This window comes from Acanthisitta chloris, unplaced genomic scaffold (assembly GCF_000695815.1).
Source record: "Acanthisitta chloris isolate BGI_N310 unplaced genomic scaffold, ASM69581v1 scaffold31588, whole genome shotgun sequence".
NCBI classification, from domain to species: Eukaryota; Metazoa; Chordata; class Aves; order Passeriformes; family Acanthisittidae; genus Acanthisitta; species Acanthisitta chloris.
Window position 1 is genome coordinate 7,160 of NW_008688081.1, and position 11,288 is coordinate 18,447.

Here is an 11,288-nt window from a genome sequence, read left to right on the forward strand (position 1 = left end):
AAGCTGTAAACCAGGGAGATTTGGGGCTGCCCAGCCCCAGTGCAGCACAGTCCCTTCCATGCTGCTTGTACTTTCAAATGGAGTTTCCAGGGGCTGTACAGAGTGTGCTCAGATCCAGGCAGGAGCTGAGCTCCCAACGTTGCCATGGAGGGAATGAGCTGCTGCCTCAGCATTTATATATAGAGAGTGAGTCAGACGTGCGAGGGCCTGGCAGGGCCTTGGGGCTGGTGGCTCTGCTCCTGGGGCTGCTGTCAGCACTCGGCCACACATCGTCACAGCTCCAACAGGGAGATCCCTGCAGATTCCCAGAACCCTGTCTGCTCTGTGTTTTATGGGCTTTTCCCTGTCCTAACACAGTTCCAATCACAGCCATGAGTCCTACGGATCAGTGCCTGGAAAGAGGCTTTAACGCCCTGGATGCTCACCCAGACTCATGTTCCGTAAGAGCCGACGCCTCCCTGTCCACCATCCTGTTGGGCTGGGCAACACAGCCAGGCTCAGCCACCCCAGGGACTGAAAATATACCCAAACCTAGCTTATGCAGTGGGAAGGAAGTTCCCAAGCCCAAACGGGGACTCTGTGTGTGTGTGGGTGCCACATAAACCAAGCAATAACATAACTGTTCCTGGCTAAAACCAATGACAGTTTATTTTTCTGCACTTCAGGAAAAGGAGTGAGGATGTGCCCAAACCACTGATGGGAAACAACGGGTAAACCCACTGCGTTTTCTGGTGTGTGTCAAGGAAATCCAGTCCAACTGCAGAATATACAGTGCAGGCAAGGGCCCTGCAGGGATGTCAGGCACAGAATCACACAGCTCTGACCACCACCAGGGAAGGATTTGCTTCCCTGACCTGGGACACCCTACACAGGGGAATCCTTGCACAGACACCACTTTGGGTTCAACTTCCCCAGGGAACAGTGCCCTTTCCAGGGAGAGTGACAGAGAGAACTCATCTGGCAAAGTTCTTTATACCTTAAGGAACTGGAAAAGCCAATCACTTTCCAACAATGCTCAGGAAATGATGCTTAGGAACTGAAAAATCAAACCAGCTCTAACACAACCCCCACGAACAACTTAATTTTGTGACCGAATAAGCACGCACAGCACCCTAATTGGGAAGGTAACTATACAAGGCATAATTTACATAATAAGTTGAATTTGATTAGTTTCAAAGTCATCTGACAATCAGTCCATTTCCTTTGTTGACAATGTGTATCTCAAAGCACATTTCTGACCCCCAGGAGGTCATTTCCCACGATCCAGCCCAACAGGGAATGAACAGGGAGTGTTTGCAGCTGCCTGGGTTTAGCCATCACCAAGGCAGTAACTCCACCATTTCATTTTTCTTTCTCTCTCTCAGGCCAGACAAACCCATGAAGACTCAGTGAAATGCTGCAATAATGACCAGGCCACTGTCCCTCCTGTCAGTCTGCTGACAGCAGGTACATGCACAATGCTCCACTTTTACCTGACCAGTTGCTTTTTGGGGTCCAGGATGTTTAATAACTTGTCTGCATACACCTTCTTAGAAGCAGTAAACAGAATAATCTAGGGATTGGAGGGGAAAAAAAGTCATTATTTGAGACACAAATATGTGGCTATAACCAAAAACTGAAGTTCAAAGGGAGTATCTGATTGTTTTACCTCATAAATCTGAGACATACGTTCCAGGAACTCTCGGAAGAATGGCCTTAGCCGGACATACACCTGGAGCAGAGATGGATTTAGTGAGCATCCACATCCCTCAGCTACCACCCACACCACCAAGCACCACTTTGTACAGATCAGCACTATAAATCAACAGCAAATATCAACTCGTTATGTACTAAAACCAGCCCAGTGACAGCACTATCATCTCACAGCCTCAGCAGCTATAAGGGAAGGTCTAGGATGGTAACATTGGGCATAATTCACTGGAAAATTGGATGGAATTTGAACTAATTTCAATCAAATACACACAAATTGGACAATCTGTAAAGAAAAAACAAATCTGGTTGCTGTGACTGGACATCCTGGACTGGCTCTCACCAGTTCAATCACTGGACCTTGTGTGCAGCACATGAACTAAATCATCTAATAACCACTAACAACTACAAACTGAACCTGAGGGGTCAGAAGGGATTGAAAAAGGCTTCAGTTGTCCCCAGATTTCCACAAACCCAAACACCACCAGCACAGAACTGCACAGAGAAATCATGCCCCGAACAAGTGTAGACTTATAGAGGACACCAAGTCAGGAGACTTGTGCCTCTCTCTGACTGAACTCCCAGGTTTGGGCTCACATGGAGCACCTGCATGACCCTGCAGCCCTAGGGCACTGCCCAGCACCTGGCAGGTGTGCGGGCACATCCCCAGCTCTGCTCTGTCCCTGTGGGTCAGCACTCAGCTCTGTTTGTGGTGCTGGGTGTGACCTGAGCCAGCAGTGACAACACAAGTGAGGGGCATAAACAGCAGCCCCAAGCTCTGCTCAGTTATTTCTGGTTCAGAGATTGCCCACACAGAACCAGATCTTTGAGAGAGCTATCCAGGGAGGGAAGGGAGGAAACTGAGCCGCTTCTCATTTCAGGGTGAGTTCAGCTTTATCAGTATTTTTAACAGCCCATCAGGAATAGGCTTAAATTTTCCTCAAATCACAGTAAACCTCCACAAGGATTAGTAGTACATGAACTTAGGCCTGAATTTCCCTGAAAATCACAGTAAATCTCCACAAGGACTTGTAGTACATGAACTGAGTTGTATCAGGTTTGCAGGTGGACATAACCAAGTGAGCAGAGGGGAAGAAAATGGGAACAGCTGAACAAAACTCCTTGCCAACCTTGACCCCTCCAGAGAGTTCACCTCCAGAGAGGTGTAAAATGCCACACAGCTGCTTCTCTTTCCTTTCACAACACCAAATGCACACAGCAAGGATGCCCATGTGAAACAAGAAGGTTTGCATTATTTCTACTTACCTGGTAAATGACATCTTGAAAAAGAACTGGGAAAGTGAGTGCAGCATCTTCTAATTCATTTAGACTACAGTGCACTAATGTTTCATCCTATTAAATGTGATAGAAAACAAAGAAAAAATTGTGAAAGAATGTTGAAAATAGGAGTTTTCTGTTCACTTTAAGGCAGATTTATTTAGTCTGGAAAAAGTGTACTTTTGTGCAAGTGCTGCCAAGAGTGAGGAAGAATTCTTAGAATGAATGAAACATTTCATTATTCTTGAAGGTTTTAGAAGGTTTCACTTGAAATGGTGTGTTAGGAGTGTAATTGTAAGAAGATATTGTAATCCTCTCCTTCAGCTCCAACCTGATCTCTCAGGGTGGACAATCTCCCCATTCACATGATCACAGAGGACAAACCAACTGATGCTGCTCATGATAAACTGAGTCCTGACACCATTAACAGGGGCTGAAACACTTTCAAACCAGACACCAAAACAAATTATTACCAAGACAAATATATCTTCTATGAGTACCTGAAAAGTGGATTTGTGCCTGCAAGAATAAGAATGTTCTAAGAATTACAAGTTTCATTCTCCATCAATCGATGCAAGACACACAAAGCTGAATCCTCCTGTTTATTCCATGACATTTTTCCCACACTGGATTTAGGGAAGTTTCAGGGGACAGAAAACTCTTTGTTTGAGATGATAAAAACTGCTAATGCTTTTTTTTAAGAGCAGGATGTAAGTATTTGACAAATACACAAGTGATTCTATGCCTGCCACTGTTCATTCTTCATTAACTATTTTTAGTGTTTTTAGCTAGAAATTATGTAATATTCAATAGTGGTTTTGTTCAAAGCAAACATGGCTAATTTCCACAGCAACCCAAATAATGGCAATGCTTTGGTGTGTGTTTGTAGAGCTACTTACCAGGTCTAGGACTAATGAGAACTCTGGTGTGCTTCTGGTTTTGAGTGGGAGAGCTGGTTTCCTGTTCAGCTGCTCTTCTGTCAGTGGGGGCACGTGTTTGATGAAATAGTATCTGCAAGGGACAGAGATTTTTGCTGTAAAATGTACATTATTGAGCTGTAATGTTGTAGCCCAGCTTCATATTTGATTTAAGGCTGCACAGGAAATAAGCATCTTAAACTGAATAAACCCCACAACAATATACACATATTTTTCTAAGCTAAAAACTTCTGGATTTCATTCTCATAACATAAAATGACCCAACTTAAATAAGTGTCTTAACCCAACACCCCAAATGATCAATTCACTGTTTTCAGCCCAGACATTGCTGGCACTTACGGATCAAAGACTTCCCAGTCCTCCTCATAGGTGGCTTCTGCGTGTGCTGATGAGTAACCACTGTCTGGAGATACTGGTGCTGAAATGCAACCAAAACAACAGTAACACTAAACCCCACTGGAGCTAGGTCTTATTAGTGCACTTCTTCACCTGACACCAGGGAAAGCCAGCAGGGAACACTGTGCTCCAGCCCCACCTGCCCTCCCTGGGTCTGGGGTCACACATCACCTCTGTCAGAGGTCACAGTTCCCTCCCTGCAAAGAGCCTTCCAAAACTACTTATCTACCAAAGCTTGCAGGGTTAGGGAACCGCTAAGGGTTTGATGTTGCACATCCCCACAGAAGCTGAGTTTTATGGATATTTTTTGGGCACCAAAAGGTGTATGTTGAGTCTTTTGCAGAAAACACGGAAAACAAGTGCAGGATCTGTGTTTCTCCTTCACCATGTGGTTCTAATGAATCCAAATGCTGCAGATTTCTTTGTTGTAAGCAGCACGTCCGGAGTGTCCATGTTCAATATCAATAACGTGTTCAACGTTAATAAAAATGCCTTTCTTCTGGAATCTCTGTTTCCATGTGTAGAAGTGTTATGAGACTGAGTTGTACTGGGGATAAGACCTGCCTAAACTGTGTCTTTGGTGCATAAACCAGATTTGTCTACTCACCATAAAACCCAATACTAACACTGCACACCCTGAGGAAAGCTGGAATAGGAATTTATACAGAGTGCAGCTGCAGGGATTTCCCTAGGCGCACCAACACCCCCCAGAGAGCCCTGGGCACAGGTTACACCCTTTAGAGAGCCCTCTAGGCACCAGTTCCAGACCCTTCAGTGAGCTGTAAGCACCAGTTCCAGACCCTTCAGAGAGCGCTGAGCACCAGTTCCATACCCTTCACAGAGCTCTGGGCACCAGTTCCATACCCCTCAGAGAGCTCAGGGCACCAGTTCCATACCCTTCAGAGAGCTCTGGGCACCAGTTCCATACCCCTCAGAGAGCTCAGGGCACCAGTTCCATACCCTTCAGAGAGCTCTGGGCACCAGTTCCATACCCCTCAGAGAGCTCAGGGCACCAGTCCCACACCCTTCAGCATACCCAGGGCAGGCAGCAGTGCTCTCTTACCTGTGAGGGGTGGCAGGTCCCTGTCAGTTGGCTCCTCCACCTCGGCCAGGCCGTTGTTGAGGGCCCTGACCTGCACAGCCTGGGAGCTGTACGCAGCGCCGTTGGTGGACGTGGCTGTGCTCGTGGTGATCTCATCCACCTGGTCCATGTCAAGCTGCTTCACGATTTCTTCAGCTTCTACAGCTTGGCCTGGAGAGTCTGAGCCTGATGTCCCTGAGGAAGAGTTTGGAACACTCATGACCTTTCAGCTGAGTTCCCTGTCACAGTACTGACAGTCACTGACAGAGTTTCACAATAATCAAAGGTATCTGCACTGATTCCCATCACAACAATAAGAACCAAAACCAAGACCACGACAAATACCTTTAAAATGTGTTTGGGACAAGGAATTTCATCCTTTTTTTGTTCTTCTCCTTACCTTTTTTTACTAGAAGGTGCACCACTAGATCCTTATACATATGAAATAAATCTTCTAATGCTTATCAACTTATTGCTTCTTTAATTAATGATCAACCCATGTAAGAATTAATGAGCCCTTTCTGTGCCAGCTCTTGGTCTGTAAATCGGAATGACAAGTGTCCTGCTGCTCTATCCCGCTCCTCTTTACCACCACTGGGTTTTCAGCTCAGACTCACCATTTTTATTTGCTGGTGAAAAGAAGTTAAAGACAGGGGAGAATATGGTCCCCAGCAGCGTTGTCCGGGGAGGGCTGCCGGTGCTGGGGTTGTCTTCCAACTTCCCATTCTGCTTCACGTGTTGGTTTGTCATCTCGTAGCTTCCAGCCTCTGCGAAAGGATGGTTAGGAGTTACAACACCACACTGATGGGTTTCAGCCACATCCTCTCCTGCACTGTCAGTATCTGCACCGTGGGAGTGATCCTTCCTGGTCAGGGCTCAGCTTCGTGCACAAGACAGCAATTTAGCACCAACATATAACCAAAACGTCCCTTTTCAACACCATTTTGACTCTACAAATCAGGAAGCACTCCCTGCTTATAGAAACGACAGGAGTTTCAATCCCTGCTGGGAGCCAGACTGAGCTGTGGGTCCCTTCCTGAGCACATCGGTGTCAGTGTCCCTGCGACTCCACTAGATGGAAGCAGGAGAAAAGTGAACTCCACGGCTGAGCCTGCAAACTGCACCACATGAGAGTCCACAATGTGTTAGCCACACACACATGTGCACAGATAAAATTCTGAGTAAAATAACTCTTAGTTGTTATCACAGATAACAGGGAGCAGAATTCAATAAACCTTCACACTACAAATCTGACATGTAACCACAAAGGTTTTCCCTAACTGTGCAGGTACAATTATGTACATCCCAGGACTCGAGTTCTGAGCTCATGGCTGAGGTCCAAGGCAGTTCTGAGGCTGAGATGAAGGAGAATTCTTTCCTTCACAAGCTCGGAGACATCTGTCCATACGGAAGTGGATTCTGTGCACATGAGCTGAGAACCTTCCTGTCAGCTGAGATGACGGAGCTGCAGGAGGACTTCACACGCCTCTGTTCCTACACGGAACGTGGGGTGTGTCAGCTGCAGCTCCAAGCCCTCACTAATAGGGAACGTTTTAATTAAGAACTTCTAGCCCTGGAGCAGTAACATGGGCTCAGGGTGCTCTCTGTGCACCTCAGACACCACAGGGTCACAGGATGGGTTGGGCTGGGAAGGGACCTCACAGACCACCTCATTCCACCTCCTGCCATGGGCAGGGACACTTTCCACTAGCCCAGGTTGCTCAGAGCTCCATCCAACCTGGCCTGGAACACTCCCAGGGATGGAGCAGCAAGTGCCAGTGCCTCATCACCCTCACAGCTTCCTTAGAAAAAAGTTTAAAGAATGGTTTTCAAGTCAGATCTGGAACCGCAGCCAATGCTCTAAGTGTCAGTGACATTGTTGTCATGTCATTATTAGAGATAGTCAAGAAGAGACAACTTTCACAGGCAATCTCCATCCTTGGAGAGATCCTAAACCTGCTTGGACAATCTCACTCCTGAGGCAGATCTCACTCCTAGCTGGATCAACACTGCTGGAAGAGGAGCAGGGGCACTGCTCCAGGTGACCTTTAAGAGGCCCTTTCCCATCCAAAGCTTCCTACAATTCCATGAGAAAACCTATCTGTGTTTTTGACAAGTACTTCCAGTACAAAGCACACCTGGTTACCCTCACAAAGGTCACAAGTTGGGAAGCTGTATTTCACTTCTATTTGTGAGAAAATGGGAGAAGAGCTAAATCCCATAATTATCATTGACTTTTAATAATAATGATGGTAATAATAATAACAAATTTCACTTTTATTTGTGAGAAAATGGGAGAAGAGCTCAACCCCATAATTATCATAGAATAAAAATGATGACAATGATGACGATGATGATGATGATGCTGGTAGTAGTCCCAAAATAGCTGATGCCGATCACAAATCCAAACTGTCCTTACAGAGACACTATAGATGTGTGTGAGGAGTGATGCAAGTGTTGCTCACAGCCCTGAAGACTCGTTTTGCCAGGATTAGCTCTCCCTGGAAGCAGGCACAGCCCCCAGCAGCCTCCCCCACCGAAGCCTGTCCCGGGGCAGTCAGGAGCTGGGGGATGAGCACTGCAATACACGATCGCGATTTACCCACCTCCATTCATCTGACTTTTCCGCCGCACCCGGGAGAGCTGTTTGTTGGGCTTCTCTCCAGTCTGAGGGGTGGATGTGATCAGGTTATCATCTGTGTCCCGGTCGATTCGGCTCCTCTTCGTGGGGTTTTCTCTTTCTTCCTTAAAGCAGAAAAGGGGGAGAGGAGAAATACCCTGAGCAGTGTCTGTCTCCTCTCATACCAGAGTGTTAGCTCCCAGGGAAAGCTCACCAAGGATCCACTGACTGTTCACTTCCAGATGGGAATATATAACATGTGACTGGCCAGATGGGATTTGGAATGGGTTTAAACTAACACAACCTGAGGCAAAGAGCAAAGTATGGGGGGGAAAACAATGTGCTTGGAGCCACTGCAGGAATAAAAATTTATTTAGGTGCTTGGACAGCCAGTTTATAAACACTCCAGGGCTGCAAGGTTGGAAATGCAGAGACAAGGTAGCTAAAGTGACCTGAAACTTGGGTTTTCTGCCCGTTGAATACACAGGAGGTGAACTGCTCAGCCATGTCCAGTGGGACAATCCATATCACATAGTTCAGGGCACAGCTAAGCTGTTACAAACCCAAGGACTCTCCTTCCCTGGAAGTAAGTGACTGCTCTTTCCTGAAGCACTCACAGGAATGAGAGAAAGCCAAAGAGTTTTGTGTATTTCTCTGCACATTTTTCTGACAGGTTCCTTCCTCTTTCCCCCCAAAGCACCTACTGCAGCTTAATAAACTGTAACTCTGAACTCTAAAGCACAGAGGTCACAGAGTGCACTGAAAGATGTGAGCCAAGGCAAGGTCCATGGAATTACATATCAGCATAAACAACAAGGCCACACACTGTATCAACACTGAGATTTAGTGGCTTTCCCTGACAAAATGTGACTCTGGTGCAGTGGGCAGGGCAGAGCTCCTGCAGGAATCCCTGAGCAGCTGGATCAGCTCCATGACAGTTGGATTCTGAGGTCTGACCTTTATTGATTGACCCCTGAATGATATAGGATAAAAATGCTAAAAATATTCAGCAAATTCATTCTTCAGACTGGATTTCTTAGATGCCAGCACTGGTAATTCCTCCAGTTTGGATTCAAGGGATCTGTAAACCAGATTCAGTACATTTTTAAGATGTACTGAATTTATTAGGCAACACTGTCACAAAGGAATAAATCCTGTGATTTACTGGACTGTTAACTATACCTAGAGTGACTCCTGAAGGGTTTCGGCCTGCTCTGCCTGACAGCTCTCACAGGCACTTGTTGCCTTCCAAGTCTTTACATTTTGCCTCCACCACACTATTTAGTCCTAGTGAAAATTGTTTTAAATCCGATTTAACTGGCTCTGCCCCAACTCCCACCCAGAGCAGGAGCCCAGAGCAGCCATACCTTGGGTGTGCTTCCTTTGATGAACTTTTTGATGGAAGACAAGAGGCCAGTCTCATTTTTCTGTGGCTTTCCCCCGCCTCCAGGCAGGCTCTCCTCCACCTCTGAGTGTTTCCTCTTGGCCCTCAGGGCTCGCTGCGTGTGGATCTGGTTGGACTGCTGAGAAGCTTTCCGCGTCCTCAGCCTCATCTTCATGTGTACCACATGGAAAGCTATAAAAGGAAAAACCAGGAATACTTAGTCATTGAAGAAATGCACTAAGCTTCAGATCATGAATTCAGGAATTATGTAATGCTGGCAGAGCTGTGCTGAGCTCCAGAGCCTCATACATGGCTTCATCCAGAGCAGGGAGGAGATGTTTGTGTGAGAGCACAGCACTGGCACAGGAGCAAATGGGTATAATCCATTTGGACACAGCTAACCATCAGGTCAATGATGTTTGGCACAACCCTCCAAAACAACTGGGAGCAAGGAAAAACCTACATGCTAAGAGGTGTCTGGATCTGGTGCGGGAGGATATGGTTTAGTGGTTACAGCAATGACAGGTTAATGGTTGGACTTGAGGACCTGAGAGGTCTCCTCCACTCCTGATGACTCTGATTCTGTGCTTTAGGCTGAAAAGGTCTGTGTGGTGTCTCCAGCCCCAAAGGCTCAAGCTGATGGCCCAGGGAGGGCTTTCCACCCTCTGTTCCTCTCTGTACTTCATTTTAAGTCTCTACATTAAATCTGAGATGAAGCATAAATGAAAATCCCTGACAAGTATTCCCAGCAGAAGGAACCATGAGACTGTGTCCTCAGTGTGGGTAAGGACAGAGCATGAGCCTGTACCACAAAGGTACCCGAGATGGAGCTTCACCACAGCTGAGTTTGGGAATCACACCAGACCTCAGGAAGGCTCATGCAAGGGCAATATTTATTAAAGCAGAGGGAAATGCCATTCCCAGGAATGCATCCCGTTTTTTTCCATTTATCTCCAGCCTTCCAGTGCACTGCTGGTGTTGCCACAACTGTGCCTCAGTGTCACTGCTGCTCTGGGCCAGGGCTGTGCCTTCTGCAGCTGAGCAGAGCTCACACCTGAGCTGGTCTGAAGGGAACTCCTCATGTACTTAAAATAATTCATATATGGATCAGGGGCACAAAAATGAAGTAGCAAGAAATCCAGCTGAGGTGTAATGCACAGAAATATTGCTAAGGACATCATTTGCATTTCCTAGCTGAAGTAATGACAAAAAGCAGGTCTTTAAAGAACCCCTATGCTTACCGGGACAGGAATCAGTGTCTGCCCTTCCGCAGCCCATGGAGTGTGGGTCTGATTGCTCACAGACAGAACAAACACTCTAAGTCATTTAACATGCAAGTGATGTCACAGCAGGTATGTTCTTTGGGAAAAGGCAGTGGTGGCACTGGGATGAGTCACAGAGAAACACTGACAATGGTTTCCAAAACCAGTCCAAAGCCTGTACACAGCTGCATTTTTTCAACCTAATGTCACAGAAAGGTGTTGCAGCTATAACCAGCTGACAAAGGAGGCTCAGGTTTGCCCTGAGCCTTCTCTTCTCCGGACTGAGCCCCTCCAGCTCCCTCAGCCCCCTATGACTTACTCTCCAGCCCCTTCCCCAGCTCCATTCCCTTCCCTGGACATGCTTCAGCCCCTCAGTGTCTTGTTGTGAGGGTCCCAGAGCTGTCCTCAGGACTGGAGGAGCGACAGGAGTGCCAGCACCGGGCACAGGCACTGCCCTGGGGCTGTGCCCACACTGTGTATTGGCCACACAGTGTGTGTAGAAAGGAATTAAACTGTAACACATGGAGAGAAGACTGACACTAATGAAATTCCAATCTGGGGATGAAAACACCACTTCAAATCTGCTGTCCTGAAAGGTGCCTGATTTTTCCAGCATTGAAACAAATACTAATGAGACAAA

At 46.8% G+C, this 11,288-nt stretch overlaps 1 protein-coding gene across 1 annotated transcript in view; it reads right to left on the reverse strand.

Moving 5' to 3' along the window:
* Positions 1 to 9,574, reverse strand: part of CTDSPL2 (CTD (carboxy-terminal domain, RNA polymerase II, polypeptide A) small phosphatase like 2) — a 12,080-nt gene extending 2,506 nt beyond the window's left edge. Inside the window, exons 1-9 of the mRNA XM_009080888.1 lie at positions 9,370 to 9,574; positions 7,989 to 8,127; positions 6,000 to 6,149; positions 5,365 to 5,577; positions 4,245 to 4,323; positions 3,867 to 3,978; positions 2,956 to 3,042; positions 1,649 to 1,711; positions 1,473 to 1,552 (exon numbers count right to left, since the gene is read on the reverse strand). Of these exons, the coding sequence (XP_009079136.1) occupies positions 1,473 to 1,552; positions 1,649 to 1,711; positions 2,956 to 3,042; positions 3,867 to 3,978; positions 4,245 to 4,323; positions 5,365 to 5,577; positions 6,000 to 6,149; positions 7,989 to 8,127; positions 9,370 to 9,561 (1,115 nt within the window). The 5' untranslated portion in view covers positions 9,562 to 9,574. The remainder of the gene's footprint in view (positions 1 to 1,472; positions 1,553 to 1,648; positions 1,712 to 2,955; positions 3,043 to 3,866; positions 3,979 to 4,244; positions 4,324 to 5,364; positions 5,578 to 5,999; positions 6,150 to 7,988; positions 8,128 to 9,369) is intronic.
* Positions 9,575 to 11,288: the final 1,714 nt, after the last annotated feature.